An 18,352-nucleotide genomic window follows, 5' to 3' on the forward strand; every position below is an offset into this window, starting at 1 on the left:
TATTGATGCATAATGCCTAAAATTCAATGCAATATTCCATATATTACAGATATTTACACATAACTAGGAATTTAAATACAGTAGTTTGGTACTGGTGTATCGAATTGAACAAGACTATATGATTAAGACAGTAAAAACACAAATTTTTCCAATTTTGAGATGGTGAACAAATTTTGTCTATGTGTGCGTGAAATTCTGTTCGTGTAACGGTGACTATTGTTTACAAAATTGCACCTTTGAGCATCTCTTTATATAGTATTATTAAGATTACCGATTAACTATGTGTATATTTATATATATATACATCTATAATACTATATAATATACATATATTATTCTTATTCTTTCATATTTAATGCTAGAAATTTTAAGAATGTAAAATATTTAAGGGAAAAATTTCAGACTGAGGAGCTGTCACAATGAATAATGCATATTGTTTAATATTAGTATGTGTCTACTCTTGATAGTAAAGCACATGGTATTTTTATAACTCATTATTGTTCTTTATACATACATGTAAAAAAAGAAATCATATCCCTACTAAAAAAATCAGCTAGATTACTAAAATTTTGCACTTCCATCGCGTTGAAATAGCAAAACTAACGCAAAATTAACCCGTTATAGAAATATCCTATGGAACTTTGCATATCGTTTACTTGGTCGGTTTTTTTACTGTCGGAAAATATCTCAGTGAAAAATGCCAAAATTTCGCTAATGTTAAATAGAAATAAATCAATCTATGCTAAATCCAATCAAATCACATTCGTATTTGGCGGACTGTGCCATAACAAAATATATACTACATAGAAATTCCGCGTGACCCTAATTAGGGCTCCCATATGATTAGCGCGAATAGCACATATAGTTTCTCACATTTAATGGCCTTTCATTTAATCCCCACTATTTGACAAGCCGGCTACTTCTATTCGACTACCGATGTAGGTAATGCAATCCTGTTCAACATATGTGGTTTAATTTACAGAAGAAGGTGGAGCTTCTACAGCAGATTCAGGTATGTCGAAATGTAGCTAGAGTTAGTATTCTTTTTTGCAGTAATAGTTTACAGCATCAATTTCAATTTCGGGAGAACTGTGTAGGCAATTTCCAATATCTCGTACGATGCAATCGTGGCAATTCGTATTCCGAGAAATATAGATTCTATCTTTCAGCTGTTAAGTATCGAAGGATGCGCGTACTTGTCCATAACCTTAGAGCATACAGACGTCACGAGAGATTTTTCTCCACTACGCATCATTTTTCTTCTCATCCTCTTTGTAACGAACAAACGAAATTCAGAGACCGCGAAGACATGAAGACTGTGGTATCCGATCCTTGGATTAATAGCGAAAACTCATGTCCTCGGTTAGATTCAGAGGGGAATCATTTCGAAGATTGTTTTGTCGAGAATAGAACCGAAGAGACTAAATTGCCTGATTCGGAACAATATTTACAAAGTCTCTGTAAGTTTGTACGGTCTATCTTTCATTTTACGCTACCATAGATTAATATTTGTGGCGCAATTTTTCTATCGTTATTTCTGACTCGTAATCCGACGGATTTTCTTTACATTTGTTTCATTAGATTCAAAACTACGAGCTGTGCAAGGTGGATCCTCCAAAAAGGACCTTGTCAAATCTTTGACAGCTGTCAAAGAGGACTGTATCGCGAGAATATTGACCGAAGGTTGTCAAGCCCAAACCGAAGAAGAATCTGAGCTTGCTGCTAATCCGTTGGTACGACACATCGCTCCGCATTTGCAGGTCAGTTACAAAGCTTATCGGCGGTGAAAGGAGTAAAAATTGCATTCAAATAAACAACCTAGCGTCTTTTGGGAGTGGAGTAATAATCTTTGAACCTGAATCTTTTGTTCTTAAATTATGAATTTTATGCTTTTGCAGGCATTGACTGCTAGTGAATTGGTACAGCTACTAAAAGCAGACGTTCTCCAAGCTGTAACGGATCAACAAAACGATCAACCAACTTCAGAATAAAAACTTATTATTACCGTAAATAGATTTATCAACTTCATCATGTCCGTGCCATTATTATCTGGTAAAGTTTTTCTCCTCGTTACTGGTGCCAGCCAGGGAATTGGTAAACAAATAACAGAGTCATTCGCTACCTTGTTGGGAAACGGATCGGTGGTACTTTTAATTGCGAGAAATAAAAATGCCTTGAAAGAAACAGCACAGAAGTTACCGAAAAGCCTAAGCGTTCATACAGCAAGTATGGATCTCAGTGTGGCAACGGCGGATGAATTAAAAGGTAAGCAATTATGAAAGGAATCAGGGATACATGGCCATTGTAACTTTCCATCTACATCAGGGCCTGTTTTATTACTTGCAGATGTTGTTTGCAAAGCCTTGGGTTCTGAAAGTGCGACACAATTTGAGAAGGCTGTAATTGTTCATAACGCCGGATCACTTGGTGATGTTTCAAAGCCAGCTAATGACATGAAAGATTTTGAAATCTGGCGCAACTACTATAATCTCAATGTCTTCTCCCCGGCCATTTTGAATGGAGTGTTTATGGAATTGTTCAATAAAGAAACAAAAGTTACAAGACTTGTTGTCAACATTACATCTTTGTGTGGTATTCAACCATGTAAATCATTGGCGTACTATTGTACTGGAAAAGCTGCCAGGGAGATGTTCTTTAAGGTATATATCAGGATAAAATTAGTCTAATATCTAATACATCATTTTGAAATTTGTACCGTGCGCTAATCCATTAAAAAATCTTTCAGGTTTTTGCTATTGAAAATCCTCAAGTAAATGTGTTAAATTATTCACCGGGACCTGTTGAAACCGATATGCAAGAAGTGCTACGCAATAATCTGGGAGATGCAGATGGTAAGAAAACATTCAACGATATTAAAGCCAGCGGTTCAGTTTTGACGACAGAACAAACAATAAATCGTCTTATGGAAATACTCAAGTTACAAAACTACAAGTCTGGTGATCATGTTGATTATTATGACAAACAAGATCTGAAGCAGTAAGATATGGCAATTATTTTACATCAGAAAAAATAACATTATGAAAGTCATGTATTGGTGAAGAATAAGTTGACAGTGAAGCATCAATACAAGCCTAGTCAATAGATGCCGGTTCCCCTACATTTCCCCGCCATACACGTCTTCGGGCTTCCCTCACAAACGCGATTGGAACAGTTAACGTGCATGGCATCGACGTGGTTGGGGCTCACTAGGGGTTGCAGCAACCTCGCAACGTTAAAGAGTTGGAATGATTATTAAAAATTAAAGCTTAACAGTTTGAATTTAATGTGGATCTGATTTCCTAGCGAGACGCAATTCTTCTAATAGATGAATGACATCATTGCTGTGTCTGATACTAAAAAATAATTATAATAAATTGAGTAATATTACACAAACGATTGATTGAAATTATCTCAAATGTCATTTTGAAGATGATGCTCTAAATAAGATTGGTTCATTTAGATTGAAAATCGAATAAATTCACTAATTTACTCCTTAATTGAATGAATCCACTAATTCACTCTTTAATTGATATTCACACCGTTGTATAAGCCTATTATTATTTACACTTCGATTTCTGCGGAAGTTCAATGGTTCTCCGGATCAATTATTACCAATCAACCTTGGTTCCATTGTCATTCTTTGCCACATTTGCGCCTGCTATTTTCATTCCTTACTCGAATCTTACAATTATTATTTCGCAATCTGTATTCCACTATTACCGGACTATATTCGATGTATGAAAGTTATTGGTTCTGCTATCACTGGAACACTTCTTCTATTTTAGTTATTCTACTGCTTACTGGTCCATATTGTAGTGTACTACATTATCGATGTTACAGACTTATTAAACAGTGCTAGTTCGCTTTGTATAGCGTCACTTGTGTTTAGCCATACTTGACTGATACACTTCCTGCCTCTTCATTCTTCCGCATGTGATCCTCAATAGAAGCACACGTGTTCCTAACCAACTGCACTAATAAATATATATATTGACTTATTAAACTACTAAGACTGTGTAATTATTGATACCGACACTCGGACATCACACATATAAATTATAAAAGAAATGGAAAAAATTTATTTATTTAATCCATTGTTATCCACTGCAAATTAACAAGTAAGTATATTTTCCATATTATAGCTGACAGTTGTTATACACAGTGAAGGTTGAATATGTGTCTTTATAGTCTCTCTATGCTGAAGTATAAATAAATCTAAAATAAGCAGGAAACCAACATTGAATATATACCTACTACAACTTTCTGCGAGCTAATCCTCGACTGTTATCCAACAGGTCTGACGACAATCTGTTAAGTATCTGTTGATATGCGATCACTTTGACAAATTCAAGTGAACAGCTCGACACTCTCAGTGTGTTAACATAATCAATTGTACTTGAATCTATATCAGCAGGCTTTACTCGTAGACATTACCAGAACACACCTTGAATATCGGTACAACATGTCTTCATCATTCTTGAGTGGAAAAGTTTTTCTTCTCGTTACTGGTGCTAGTCAAGGAATCGGAAGACAAATAGCACAGTCATTTGCTCCGTTATTAGGTGATGATTCTTCAGTGTTACTGATTGCCAGAAATGCCGGAGGGTTACAAGAAACCGTCAATAAGCTACCAAGAGGCTTAAGTGTTCATACTGCAAGCATTGATCTGAGTACTGCTACAGCACATAAGTTGAAAGGTAACTTTACAATGTGGCGATAAACAAAATATTTGACGAACCTCAACTTAAGTCATTTTTTTCAGATGTAATTAATAAGGTCTTGGGTGCTGCAGGTGCAATGCAGTTTGAAAAGGCTGTCGTTGTCCATAATGCAGCATCTATTGGCGACCTTACAAAATCAACTGTAGCCATGACTGACTTTAAAATTTGGCAGGAATACTATGATCTTAATGTATTTGCTCCAGCAGTTTTGAATGGTGTCTTCATGGAAATATTCAATGATTACACAAAAGTTGTTAGACTTGTAATAAATATTTCATCATTCAATGCTATTCAACCTTACGAATTTATGGGATATTACTGTTCGGGAAAAGCTGCGCGGGAAATGTTTTTCAAAGTATATGATATATACCTTGACGATTTTTCTATACGTGCAATTTCATAATTTGAAATAAACTTTTGAAACTGTGTATCATTTGAATATAAATTCTTTCAGGTGTTTGCTATTGAAAATCCGAATGTGAATGTACTCAACTATTCACCAGGGCCCGTAGACACTGATATGTTACATGCAGTACATACGTACACAAGCGAAGTTAAGCATGAGGAAACCAAAAAGTTTATGAAAAACCGCCACGTGTTAACCACAGAGCAAACGGTTACTCGTCTGTTAGAAGTACTCAAATTACAGAAATACAAGTCTGGTAGCCACGTTGATTATTATAATAACTAAAATACCCCAAACAGTTAAGGTGTATATGTATAATTACTTTATTTGAATTCAAGAAAGAGTAAGAATAAAAATTTCTCATTTTCTTGGGCCACACCCTTAACCATATCTTGCGTCCAGAAATAACACCGTGTAAACAGCAAGCAAAGTAATATATCTAAAGAATCGCAAGCCTGATAATAATCTATTAATATAAGAGACGTTGCTGCGCGTGCACCAAGATAATGTCGATAAAATAATTTTCAGTAAATTATAGTACCGTGAATTAATAGTGAAGGGAAATTCTCAAGGAAATCTCAAGGTGACATCGTGCCTTTCGTTAATTAAGCGATGTAGGTTGACAAATGCCAGTTTTCCACTTCACGATTAACTTTCGAGTTTGATCTGCAATGACCCATTCGCCTATCACAAGTCACCTCTCCTCTTATGAAATATTTGTGATAATGAATAGATCTTATATAATTATTTGATTAGTCGACAAGTGCTGCACATTTTTACAGCAGTACCTACTGCATTCTTTTTACTGTGCACACGGTTGGATCATTTTTCACACTGAAATTCCACTTATATAATTTGTATGTATTTAAGGGGAGACACAACAATATAAGGAAAATGTCTGTATCATTATTATCTGGCAAGGTTTTTCTCCTTGTTACTGGTGCCAGCAAAGGAATTGGTCGTCAGATAGCTCAATCTTTTGGTTCTTTGCTAGGTGAAGGGTCACTAGTGTTATTGTTAGCAAGGAATTCGAGTGGATTGAAGGAGACGGCCAACAAGTTAGCCAAAAGAATAAAAGTGCAAACCACAAGTGTGGATTTACGTGTTGCAGATGCGAATCAATTGAAGGGTAAGATTAGTGTTCTCTCAAATGTAACTTATAAAATGCTGCCATTAAATTGTTTGGCTCTTAATGACTGTCGCGAATTGCAGGTTTTTTCCAACGTCAACATATTTTGATAGCTATGCAAAATTTGTAATTCTACGATCGGTACTTGAAAATCATCTGATCACCTTTTCCGTAGATATCATCAGCAAAGCCGTTGGCCCTGCAGGTGTGACCCAATTTGAAAAGGCTGTTATTGTTCACAATGCAGCATCAATTGGTGATCTTTCGAAACCAACCATCGCTTTGACTGATTTTCAAACATGGCGAGACTACTACGACCTTAATGTATTCTCACCAGCTGTTTTAAACGGTGTCTTTATGCAATTGTTCAACGAAGACTCAAAAATAACAAGATTCGTTATAAACGTGACATCCATTGCTGCAAGTACACCTTTTGGATCAGCAGGATATTATTGTTCAGGAAAAGCTGCAAGGACCATGTTCTTCAAGGTAGGTGCATGCTATATGTATATGATGTAACTCTTCAACATGAACGTCTATTTGGTATTTAGTATTTATCAAACCAAGAAGATTGACATGATAATTAATAGTGTAATTCATTTATTTGCTAATACCGAATTGTCCACTTCCATTTAGGGACGTTAATAGAAGTATAAACTTGCCAACGTGCAAATTTATCTGATTTAATGTTTTTCAGGTATTCGCAACGGAAAATCCCAACGTCCACGTACTGAATTATTCACCTGGCTTTGTAGACACTGATATGCTGCACAGTGTGATTACAGGTATATCGGATCCAACAGCAAGAAATTTTTTTCGGGAAGTACAATCAAGTGATTCGGTGTTAACGACACAGCAAACGGTTAATCGTATGATAGAAATAATCAATTTACAGAGATTCAATTCAGGTGACATCATCGATTATTCTGATTTATTAGAAACTTGAAAACATGAGACCATACGAGTAACTATCGTTCATGGTCTGTACAAATATATTGGGGAAAGTAGAAATAACGGGTAATTTGACATCATATTATGTCTAGCTAGATGAAATAACAATAAATAAATGAATTTTCTGGGAATGACATGTACAATATACAATAAATTCGTTGTTTGGCACAACGTGTCTTTTTTGCAAGGCTTGTAAGGTAACAGGCACTGTATCCATCGTTTGTGTAGCACACCAAGAAATCAAACCACTCATTGATTACCTATATATTTTAGTAGATCAACATTGGAAAGCATTACTAGTTTCGTTCGGTGATAAATATTAATTTACCATTACAGAAAAATATTCGGGAATCTGACGATATTATTGCCGCAAAAAGTTATTAAAATTCGTCGCGTATTATATATGCATGCATACATAATACTCGACGTATATTTAATATTTCACATAGTTACCATTTCATGTATAACACAAAGTTATAACAATATGCGAAATCTAAAATTATATTATAATTAATAAATTTTTTTTTGCTCCATAGTCGCGTAAGTGTAAAAATATAAATGCGTCAACCTGACTACACTATTCCTTCTGAGGTGCAGCTATGTAAATCTGTTTGCGTGACCTCCTCATCAGTACTTCGGTGTAAACTATGCAAACTATTAATAAAGCAAACAGACTACTTGATAAAAGAAAAACGGGCAAGGGATATATCGGCGGTAAATAATGCGAAAATATTAACGTGAACAGCGGAGCTCCGACCAATGGACTCAATGTTTCCAGAACCCCCGTGAGTGATAACACAGTACCTGAAAATCATAACATTTATCGTTAGCTTCAACTCTGACTGTGAGCATGATATTGTTAAATAGTTGTAAAAATTACCAATATCTTCGGCGGGTACTGATTTTGACAAGATGGAACGCATAACAGGTGACACGATTCCGGCAAACATTCCGATTAATACCGAGAGATACATATGCCAAGTTTCCGTTGCAAGAGCTTTTGTAAGTGAACAAATCAAACCGGACACGAGACCTAGAATCCCTAACAATGTGTCTGAAATCCCTGGAACTACGATAACATCAATTAATGCAATAATCAATCAATAAAGAAATAAATTCTGTACTGTCACATATTTATTATTATATTGAATAACTGTTACCTGCGCCTAGTAGAGGAACTCCAAACAAAGCTGTGATATTCAGCAGGGTACCCACGCCACCGAAATGAGAATATTGTGCCACATCCCAGCCCAGTCGCGCTTTTGCGAAAAGAAATCCTATGCTCATCTCTGCTGAGATAATCATTGCACATGTTGTAAAAACGAATATAACAAGCCAAACAACAGATCGATGAAAACCATATCGTTTAACTGTAATGCTGGTAGTAAGCTTCTTCAGCAGGGCGACTTCGAACAGTCTATTTTTCTGTGATACCTGTAAAAATATTTTCGTTATACCATCAGGTGAGGTTTATACCTTATTTACTCACAGATGAGTAATTCCCAACCTGCTCGTTTTAGGTGCAGTAGAAACTCGATTATCCGACTTAATTGGGACCGAGTCTAGTTCGGATAATTGAAAGTTCGGATAACCGAAATGCAATTTTTATCTCAAGTTATAATAACATATGCAACACAAATTTAGATCAATTTCAAACATCGAACGATTATTTTATTACTTTCGTTTTATATAGTCATCTATTGTCAATTGACGAACGGCTGCTAAACATTTTTCAGCTAGCAACAATATATATTTCCCACCAAAAATGTAGTTTTTGAACCGGTGTTCAAATAATTGAACGGTCGGATAAACTAAGTCATGGTTCGGACAATTGAAGCATCGGATAATCGAGGTTCTACTTTATTTCTAATAAATGCCTAGATACTGAAATGGCAAAATGGCGTGATGCCATGTCAGTGGCTGACAATGAGTACCTACCTTGGTAGCACCCTTGACTGATTCGGGAATAGTGAAGTAAACTAAAAGTATTGCCGTTGCGCAACACATCGCACCTATACTGAAGACTGTCGTGTAACCACAGTTGTTCAAAATAATAGGACCACCAAATACGCCTAATACCACCCCGCCGAAGATTGATCCCTGAAGCCAAGCCATTAGCATCGTTCTGTCTTTCTGTGTGGTTGTGTCAGATACGTAACACATTGCAGCCAATATTACAGTGCCTGATCCACCCGAGATATACCCCGGAATTGAGGGAATTACCAAATACCAAGGACTGATGTCCCAACTGCAGATTAAGGATAGCAGGCCGAACATTAATGTGTGACCTGAAATGAGGATGTAATTAAAAACAATACCGGTTGCATTTCCATATGAAAGAAAATTAAAAACAATTGGATTCAACTTAATATCGATGGTCCGTGCCAATTGACAACGTCGACTTCGTCAAAACTAGCACAATAGAAACTTGCTTTTTATAGGCGTACATGTCAATACGACACTGTTTCATGAGGAGGTATCTTCATTGTCAGTAGTAAAAAACGAAAGATAGATAATATCTCACCAGCAAAACCTGCCAGTAATAGAGGTTTTCGTCCACCTCGGTCACTCCAAGGACCAAGAAATAATGAGAGCACTGCCGACAGTATACTCTCGATCAACGTCTTGGCCATCACAATCATACTTGCGAACGGTTCAACTTCAGCTTCCAAAAGCATTTCTTTCATGCCACTGTCATTTTTCTGGGTCGTGCTGCATTCGGACGTGTAATTTGTTCCTAACGATACCACGCACGAACGATAAACGATCAAATCCGTGAGGATGATACCTGCAAATGAAATAGTTATTCTTAAGTTCGATTTTCAAAATTTGCATGTAAGAGCGAGATGAATCTGCAGATACGTTCAATTTCCAGCATCCCTAGTAGCGTTGACTTCAGTTGCAGGAACTAGGGAAGATTCTGCGGGAGGTCTTTCTACAGAGTCAATATACAGAATCCACCCTGGCATCGAATTTTGCAACCTCACAAGAGCCTTATGCAAGACTCCAAATAATGCAGATTATGATGTCAGACCCGCAATCAAATTTGGGGGTAGACACATCGCGTCTGCGATTGCAGACTTTCCTCGGAACGCTATTAGGTATGTTTCTAAATTTCAGTTGTTCAGTTTCAACGTGTGGCGAAATCACTCATGCAGTAACATTGCGCAATACGGGAAGGTGGCTGAGTCCAACGGTGTCGATAAAATTTATTGGGTAATAAAATTGTGTGAAGTATAATCGATTAGTTTCACGTTGTATTCAAGTGGGTGCTAATTTATTATTCTACGTAATTATACCTTTTTAAATTACAGAGATCCGCACGAAGCCATGTTTACTATAATTACCTCATAAATAGAATATTTTTTCTTATTGCATCGTGTTTCGAAATATTTAATTATTCTCTAAATCATTGGATGATATCCTCTTTCCTATGCTTGGACGATCACTGCAGCCGTCACGCGAATATGTTTATATTATAGATATTAGATATAATAAGTTTACAGACCTGTGAATGCCTGCGAAAATGTGAGCAGTGCGATTGTAAATCCCAGGATTAAAAAGCGACCACGGCCCTTCGATGCTTTCTTACTTCCTCCTCCTACAGGCATTTTGAAGAATTTTTCCCAGTCCCTTCTTTTTACGAATCAATTTCGGAATATCTGTAAACAGAGGTCAGAATAAGCTAGCAATATTACATGCAGGAAGATCGTTCAGCTATGCAATATCTCCACGAACGCTTTGCAATAATTTTGCAGTATTAATAGCTTATATATACAGGCGTCACGTGTGAGCTATTGCTATAATTTATCGCTTGCAGTTTAATGGGGTGGTTAGACGTACACTCACACTTTAGATATTAAAAAAGCACGTTTATTGTAACTATAAGATTACAGAATGAAAAGAGCATACACGATTTATTAGGGGGCTAGGAAAACTTTGACGGCTAAAGTAAGGTGAAAATTCAAATTTCGTTTATGATCAACTAATAAAACAGACGCATTTTCTTTTTCATTTTCAAGTTATTTTTCACATTTTTGTCCATGAAAATCGGGCTTTAACAGAGACAATTTCAATTTTCATATATTTCATCTCCAACAATACTCCGTTAACCTTAACTGTTTCTTCATGCGGCGCTACCACGCTTGCTTCTGGTTCGTTTGTCGTTGTTTTCTCCTTCATCACATACATAAATATTTCCTTGCCTGCTTCTGTCTCTGGAGACTGATCGCCAGTGAAACGCGGATTTTCGTTTAGCATTTCGCCCTCGAGCACCAGCTGATTGTCTACAAATTTTTGATTTACGGCCAGCAGTCGGCTTCTGTTCCTTCCACACGTCTTACAGATATATGTCCCTATTTTCCACACTCGCTACAATATTCACTGTCATTCACACTAAGAACTCGGCTTTTGAGACGGTCATCTCGATGGTTTTTGCCAGTTCAACGAACTGTTCCCAACCCAAATCTGATGACTTTAATAACTGACAGGGCACTGTTCTTGAACTTGTTCCCAAGATCAGTTGATCTTTCAGCTGAGTTTTTTACTCTGATGCTGAAAGAAATTCTGGACATCTTTTTTTTAGACCAATCTTAACACGGATCTTTATCCCGCAAATTTATGTCGGATGATATAACCGATAAGAATTTAATAGCTGTTTTTCCAAATATGTTTTTCATTTTAAGATTATATTTGTCAATTCCCATTTCAAATTGCGAATCGGAACGTTTCTTTTTGAAACTCGCTTTTATAAAAAATTAGCTGGCCGCCAGACGGTGTTCTGTCCTTTCCGCTAGGCGCGCGATAATGTGTTAACAATATCCAACATAAGTTGACAATAAATATATCGATACAGCGATGAACCATCGTCTTGACAATACAAATATATTGTATGAATATGAAATGAATCGATCATTCAGAGATTACACGATCACAAACAACCCACGGAAGAATTATACACCTATATTTAAATATAAATACACAGCTTGTATGCGGAATGATAGACTATCAAGACTATCTAGTTTCTGCATTGAAAGTACTGTCCTAAACAATATCGATCACACTAAAATCATTGAAGATTTCGTCAGCGTTAAAATTCGGAGGCAACCAAAACCTTGTAGGCAACAAATTTTAAGTTTTTCTGATAGTGGTGGATAATTTTATCGTTATTCCTATGATCTCCGATCTCTGATGTTCTGGTCACTCAAATACTATTATATGATATAAAAAAATGTGCTATAAATAAAAATGCGCAAATAGTACTATCTCAAAAAAACTCTATTCTTTCAATGCCTATCGTACCTACCATGTTTAATTCTTATGCTTTTTATATGTATTCACATAATTTTCCTCTACTTGCAAAGACTTTATCCCCACGCAGGGCCCCAAAAAATGCTTGTAGCTTCAGGCCCATTACACGTTAAATCTGGCCCTAGTAGTCACATGAAATCCCCATGTACTTTCAACTTTAACTTTTGAAATGAATGCGTAATTAAAGGCCATATTTGTAGAATGTGCCCTTGTAAGAACGGCACTAAACGAAAGCAAAGGCAAATAAATGATGAAATTGAGATTGTACATCTCACGAGGAAAATGTTGACCAACTAGATAAGTTAGATGTTGACACTAAAGGATATGTTAATGACTTTTATACGATCAAGATACTTCCACGCAGCACAGGTGTACCGGCACATTTTGAAACCGTATAGTATGGTAATACTGATTCACTTGAGATGGAACTAGACTCTGGAGTTCCGCCATTCCATTGAGTCTCTATCAAAAATATTTTTCAAAAAATAGTTGAAGGCAATTGCATGCTGTGGGGGCATAGGATCATAATTCCGTATCAAGACTGAGAGATTTGGTATTAAAAGAATTACATTTCAGCCACTTTGGAGTAAAAAGAATGAAAGGTCTGGCCCACGGATACGTTTGATGGCCACAAATGGATAGAGATATTGAAAATTTTACACGGACGTGTACAGCATGTCTATAACCAATGAAAATTTAGTCGAAATTCACGCTGATTTCCCGAGTCCCATAAATAATAAAATGATTTTACTCGTCATAGATATAACCACTCAAAATGACCTGCTGCGTTTATAATGGAAAATATGACGTAAGGCGCGACAATTATGGCAGTCAGAAAACTATTAGACAATTTTGAGTCATTCGTAGGTCAAAATTTTCGAGAGTTTGTATGGAAAAAAAATATAACCCGTCATAGCACTATTCCACCACATTATCCATTCAAGTAAAAAAAAAAATATATGGCTATAAAAACCGAAAATGTCGTGGATAAAAGCTAAAATGATACGGTGTATCGATACTCAATGTAACATCCCAAATAGCACAAAACTTGAAGTCGTTTTTTAGGCGTCGAGAGCTATCTTTCAGGCCTCAGAAAATGGCGAGTAACACATCCTCTAGACGTCTTTTAATCGTTGGCGAAATTATAATCTAATTGAAATATCAGCTATTCTGACAAGTTCTTTGCCTGCCATACGCACTCGCCGTGGTGGGCGGTACGCAAGGTAGTTGTGAATTGCATATACGGGAGAGATCGCTCACTTTGCGTCAATTGATGAACGTACACGTATATAATATCTATATCGAGTAGATCTCGTGAGTGGAATGTTCAGGGAACTTTGTGTTTTCAGCTGGGTAAAAGTAATAATGTAACTCAAGCATATACGCGTATCATATTACATACATGTTTTTAAATATTGTAACGCTTCTGTTTTGTTATTGACGGGAAGCCAGATTTCGTACTTGATCGATGATGATTTCATCTCGTTGAAACAAAGAGCATCGTATATTGGCGCAGGCGTAAGGATCGAACGAAGTATATCTAAAGTTAAATATCCATAATATGTATATATATCTGCATAAGTAGTTAATCGCAATTATATCTAAATTATGTGTGTAATAAATAGTTGGAATGAGTTCAGCACAAAATGCTTGTATAGAAAGACCTCGTTCTAAGGTGAACTTGTTATAACCGAGAACGATCTATTTTTTTTTATAGACACTTGCTTTACCATTACAGCAAATGAAGGGAATATCGTATGTGCGGTAAAATCTACCAGAGCCACTACATCCATTATACGATTTTTTTCGCTTCTTGAATTCGTGCTTACAATTGTTAAAATCCAGCTGTCTTGGATAACTCTCAGTTTGCTTGCTTAAGACGTCGTTTATTCGTCAGTAAAATTTCAATACAGGTTTGCGCATATCATTTATCTCGTACGTTCATTGATTCGATGTGAACAAAATTTTTGAATACTTTTTCTAATTCTTTTGATAATATACGAAACAGTTTTTATCGACTTAGTTCGTGTCTACAGGGTCATTTAATTGATAAAAGCCCCCTGACCCTTGAGCGAGAGATAGCCGCTTACAATTAGATGCAGAGAGGTAAAATCGGCTACGTTAGTCGCACTCCTGCCCGGTATTCCATAAATGACACTGTCAAAGTATAAATTACTCCGATATGAATTTCAACAGAAAACCTTACGATTCGTTTCAAAATCGCTAAAACGTGTCACTGAGATACTTTCGAAACTTGCCTGAACTAGTTTGCCGCATCTTTTTTGTACAATAATATTGAAATTCTGTTCACAATTACCGAACCTCTCTGATTCACTTTTTTAATTACACCTGTTAAAGTTTGTTTTAAAAATTTTAAGATTTATGGTTCTCGAACATTAAAGTTTTTCGAGATTATCCGGTGAGAATTGTCATCGTTAGTCAAAAATATGAATAATATGTAAGTTTAATATCGGTTTCACGTTTCATTAATTTTCAATCACGTACTCACTCAGTTTTGTATGGTGAAAAGTGAGTCTTGACAGAACTCGAAGTAATTCTTCGGCTTCCGTAGTCACGAATAGAACTAAGCATAAGACGAGTTAATCAAATTCTGGTACCGAGCGTGCAGGTTTATTTCTATACACATATTCTTCCAACAAAGTGATTACGCAGATTCACAGAATTATTTGAAACTGAGCCATTCGCGGTATTTGAAAATTAAAAAAAAATAACAAATCAGCAAATTGCCGTACACAGTGAGCTGAAAAATGTGAACTAACCACGGTGTCAGCGAACGGAAGTGTCGAGTGCTGAGCGCAATCAGTCGTTCGCCCGCTTATAAGACAAAAAGCCGAACTACTCTTGCAGCGATTTGTGTAATGTTTTAAAATATAAATTTGTAATTGATGATGATATTGAAATGAGTGGTGGGGATAGGGGAAGTATTATATATATTATAGTTTCACTAATATAAAAATGTGCGTAACATTCAAACCTTCTATTATAAGAGACGTATTTTTGCTTCAATGACTTTGTAATTTCACGTTTCCACTGACAACAATCACAGTCTGCATGAGTCCTATGCAGGTTAAAATCTATGCAATCACTGATCACTTCTCAAACGCTGTTGAGTAGCTGTCATATTAAGTACGAATTATCGTGGCTGACTAAATAATTCTGAAGCGTGGAGCAGTCGTCTCTCGTAGTCTGCAGGAGTCACGGAAGGGGTAAAAGTTTATAATTCTTGCAATTTTATAGGCTAGATAATTTATATGTTAGATAATTATATTCCGAGATCGAATACCAAGGTGAAACGATCGAGGCGGGTATATGTGGGTATACATATATACGAACATACCCACGTATACCTGTCTGTATATATGGGGCATTCCAGGTCAATTCGACAATGGTCTGACCCTCACCCTCTCCAATCTGCGTCTTAATGACCGGAGGTGTTTCGTTGGCCTAAAATAACATCTCCAAATTTTTCTTAGATTTTTACCAAGCCCCCTGACGCCTCTCCGACCCCTTAAGATGATATTTTCGAAAACGGTCAATTGGACATTTTTGAAAATTATGAAAAAAATTACATAAATTCTGTAGGCAAAAAGAAAAATACCCCAACCAAAATCGAAGTGGGCAGGCAAAACGGTAATTTCTTATCAATTTATTTACTGAATAATTTATTTTTTTTCAGTAATTTCGATTTCTTCGCATTTTTCAGGATTCAATATATTTTATTGATTATATAGGAAAATATATTGAATCCTGAAAAATGTGAAAAAAATCGAAATTGCTGAAAAAAAAATTATTCAGTAAAAAAATTGATAAAAAATTACCGTTTTGCCTGCCCACTTCGATTTTGGTTGGGATATTTTTCTTTTTGCCTACAGAATTTATGTAATTTTTTCATAATTTTCAAAAATGTCCGATTGACCGTTTTCGAAAATATCATCTCAAGGGGTCGGGGGGCGTCAGGGGGCTTGGTAAAAATCTGAGAAAAATTTGGAGATGTTATTTTAGGCTAACGAAACACCTCCGGTCATTAAGACTCAGGTTGGAGAGGTTGAGGGTCAGACCTTTGTCGAATTGACTTGGAATGCCCCATATGTATATTATATACATTTATTGGTGGGAAATGCTTACATTTTGTATCGAATTTTTGGCTAATCATCACAGCCAATAGAATTAAACTTATCCTATCGGACAACGCACTCAATTACAGAGATATGACTTCATCGTACGATTTTTCTCGGTAGAAGTTTTGCCCCTTATTTTTTGATCATTTCTTCTTATACGTAGTGAAATAAAATGTAGAAAAACTCACTCACCGAACAATTTTCGCATTTTCAACAAATTTTCTATACACGAGTAATTTTTATTTCAAATTGACATGGTAAAAATAACGCGGATAAACTAGCACGGCACATCTTGTTATACTTGTCGAACTGTTTAAGTAGACGTTATTCAGCCTGACTGCTCTCTTTTTTAATAAATATACTCTGCTGATAAGTACTTAAAATGATCGGAATATTGTTGCAAAAATTAATTGTGAGGCTGGAAATCGCTCAATAACACGTATAATAGGCAAAATTTTTATTATCTATACTTTCGATATACGTTTCCGAAAGAGGTAGCTTTTCCGATTGCTCGTTATTTACACCGACAGCAAATGAATCTTGTGATTCACTTTTTCATAAACAAACCGAAGAAGGTTTATCGCACTTTGCTAAAGGTCGGATTGCGTGATAATGGAATTAATAATAAGTCACTGCTGTATAATCTTATACTTGAAAGTATATACTATATACTTGAAATAAAAATGCATATTGTTTTCTTCGCAAGACAAATGTTTAAACAGAGTTAGCGTACCAGCTCCCGCACTATTTAAAAAAAAATTAAAATGATCATATCAAATACTCACTCCTACCACATTTTTTTATAATTACAACAATTGTTGAAACGATATTGTAACGATAATCGATTATATTAAGTTTCTAGTAACGTTAATAAATATAATTTTTTTTCAGTGAAATTATTTACTATGCAAATACTCGTTGAACTTGAGTAGTTGCAAGATTACAGAACGTGAGCTTTTTTCAATACCATGTTGATAATTAGCATACATGCACAATCATCGATGAATCTTCGAGTGTACGATTAAAAGACAAAAGATATATCCTATACGTACCTTTCAAATCATTGCAACATATGAGGCAATATCAGGTAGCAAGAATTCATTCGTTTCAAAGCATTTATCCTATAATTAAGAATATCTCGTTAATGCGAATTATATTTATAATTTACTAGCTGTTATTTGTCTCTGACTCTACACGCTTTCCCCGTGATTAAAATAAAAATAAAAATTTTTCCTTGTTTCACTAGCATCGTTCCATTAACTCGATTATTCAAATTCTCAGCGTGGGACATCCGTAACAAGCATTCACATCGTTCTGCTCCATTTATAGGATAATATAATGACATTAAACTGATGATATTATTCCAAAATATGAATTTCACGATTGTACCCACGTTATATGTACAAATATATTCAAGAATGGGCCAACTCTAATTTTGACCTTCTTCGCATGCAGAGACGTCACCCTTTACCAAAATTTCGGTTACACCCGCAGGAATCCACTCCAGATTGCCATGGCATGACATAGGAATTCACTCAATTTAAAAATTCACAATGAATTTCTATGTATGCATGTGAAAATTTTTACTGCGACAAGACTTGGAGGCAATCAGATAATCATAATTTACTTTTAAGTGTAATGCTCATCATGAAATTTATCCTATGTTGTCTACAAGGTGGCCATCTACAGGTTTCAT

The 18,352-nt window shown here is 35.8% G+C and overlaps 4 protein-coding genes across 5 annotated transcripts; 3 read left to right on the forward strand and 1 right to left on the reverse strand.

The window, feature by feature from the left end:
- The first annotated feature begins 1,205 nt into the window (after positions 1-1,205).
- Positions 1,206-3,391, forward strand: LOC124409222 (sepiapterin reductase-like). 2 transcript variants are annotated; one of them, XM_046886717.1, is made up of 5 exons: positions 1,206-1,460; positions 1,582-1,760; positions 1,899-2,265; positions 2,326-2,660; positions 2,747-3,391. In XM_046886717.1, exons 3-5 carry the CDS (start codon positions 2,031-2,033, stop codon positions 2,999-3,001), a joined length of 825 nt encoding a protein of 274 aa, XP_046742673.1. In that variant the 5' UTR covers positions 1,206-1,460; positions 1,582-1,760; positions 1,899-2,030; the 3' UTR covers positions 3,002-3,391. The 2 variants fall into 2 exon arrangements, with proteins under 2 accessions (XP_046742673.1, XP_046742674.1); XM_046886718.1 differs by having other exon boundaries at positions 1,207-1,460; positions 2,347-2,660.
- Positions 3,392-4,346: 955 nt separating this feature from the next.
- Positions 4,347-5,462, forward strand: LOC124409225 (sepiapterin reductase-like). The gene is made up of 3 exons (XM_046886720.1): positions 4,347-4,697; positions 4,763-5,076; positions 5,176-5,462. The coding sequence occupies exons 1-3, from the start codon at positions 4,463-4,465 to the stop codon at positions 5,410-5,412; spliced, it is 786 nt and encodes a 261-aa protein (XP_046742676.1). The 5' UTR covers positions 4,347-4,462; the 3' UTR covers positions 5,413-5,462.
- Positions 5,463-5,909: 447 nt separating this feature from the next.
- On the forward strand, positions 5,910-7,202 carry LOC124409224 (sepiapterin reductase-like). Its single transcript, XM_046886719.1, has 3 exons — positions 5,910-6,256; positions 6,432-6,745; positions 6,954-7,202. Exons 1-3 carry the CDS (start codon positions 6,022-6,024, stop codon positions 7,200-7,202), a joined length of 798 nt encoding a protein of 265 aa, XP_046742675.1. The 5' UTR covers positions 5,910-6,021.
- On the reverse strand, positions 7,160-15,722 carry LOC124409219 (tetracycline resistance protein, class D-like). The gene is made up of 7 exons (XM_046886712.1): positions 15,669-15,722; positions 10,716-10,869; positions 9,732-9,995; positions 9,146-9,495; positions 8,368-8,641; positions 8,088-8,276; positions 7,160-8,011 (listed from the first exon to the last, which is right to left on the reverse strand). Exons 2-7 carry the CDS (start codon positions 10,816-10,818, stop codon positions 7,785-7,787), a joined length of 1,407 nt encoding a protein of 468 aa, XP_046742668.1. The 5' UTR covers positions 10,819-10,869; positions 15,669-15,722; the 3' UTR covers positions 7,160-7,784.
- Positions 15,723-18,352: the final 2,630 nt, after the last annotated feature.

Source organism: Diprion similis, chromosome 8 (assembly GCF_021155765.1).
Source record: "Diprion similis isolate iyDipSimi1 chromosome 8, iyDipSimi1.1, whole genome shotgun sequence".
Classification (NCBI taxonomy): Eukaryota; Metazoa; Arthropoda; class Insecta; order Hymenoptera; family Diprionidae; genus Diprion; species Diprion similis.

Excerpts from the sequence above, each read along its gene's own strand:
- LOC124409225 (XM_046886720.1), top strand. The coding sequence starts at position 4,463 with ATGTCTTCATCATTCTTGAGTGGAAAAGTTTTTCTTCTCGTTACTGGT. Across the intron at positions 4,698-4,762 it reads TACAGCACATAAGTTGAAAG|ATGTAATTAATAAGGTCTTG; the intron begins GTAACTTTACAA and ends CATTTTTTTCAG. Across the intron at positions 5,077-5,175 it reads CGCGGGAAATGTTTTTCAAA|GTGTTTGCTATTGAAAATCC; the intron begins GTATATGATATA and ends AAATTCTTTCAG.
- LOC124409219 (XM_046886712.1), bottom strand. The coding sequence starts at position 10,818 with ATGCCTGTAGGAGGAGGAAGTAAGAAAGCATCGAAGGGCCGTGGTCGC. Across the intron at positions 8,642-9,145 it reads CAGTCAAGGGTGCTACCAAG|GTATCACAGAAAAATAGACT; the intron begins GTAGGTACTCAT and ends ATATTTTTACAG. Across the intron at positions 8,277-8,367 it reads AGTTCCTCTACTAGGCGCAG|TTCCAGGGATTTCAGACACA; the intron begins GTAACAGTTATT and ends ATGTTATCGTAG.
- LOC124409222 (XM_046886717.1), top strand. The coding sequence starts at position 2,031 with ATGTCCGTGCCATTATTATCTGGTAAAGTTTTTCTCCTCGTTACTGGT. Across the intron at positions 2,266-2,325 it reads AACGGCGGATGAATTAAAAG|GGCCTGTTTTATTACTTGCA; the intron begins GTAAGCAATTAT and ends CATCTACATCAG. Across the intron at positions 2,661-2,746 it reads CCAGGGAGATGTTCTTTAAG|GTTTTTGCTATTGAAAATCC; the intron begins GTATATATCAGG and ends AAAATCTTTCAG.
- LOC124409224 (XM_046886719.1), top strand. The coding sequence starts at position 6,022 with ATGTCTGTATCATTATTATCTGGCAAGGTTTTTCTCCTTGTTACTGGT. Across the intron at positions 6,257-6,431 it reads AGATGCGAATCAATTGAAGG|ATATCATCAGCAAAGCCGTT; the intron begins GTAAGATTAGTG and ends CCTTTTCCGTAG. Across the intron at positions 6,746-6,953 it reads CAAGGACCATGTTCTTCAAG|GTATTCGCAACGGAAAATCC; the intron begins GTAGGTGCATGC and ends AATGTTTTTCAG.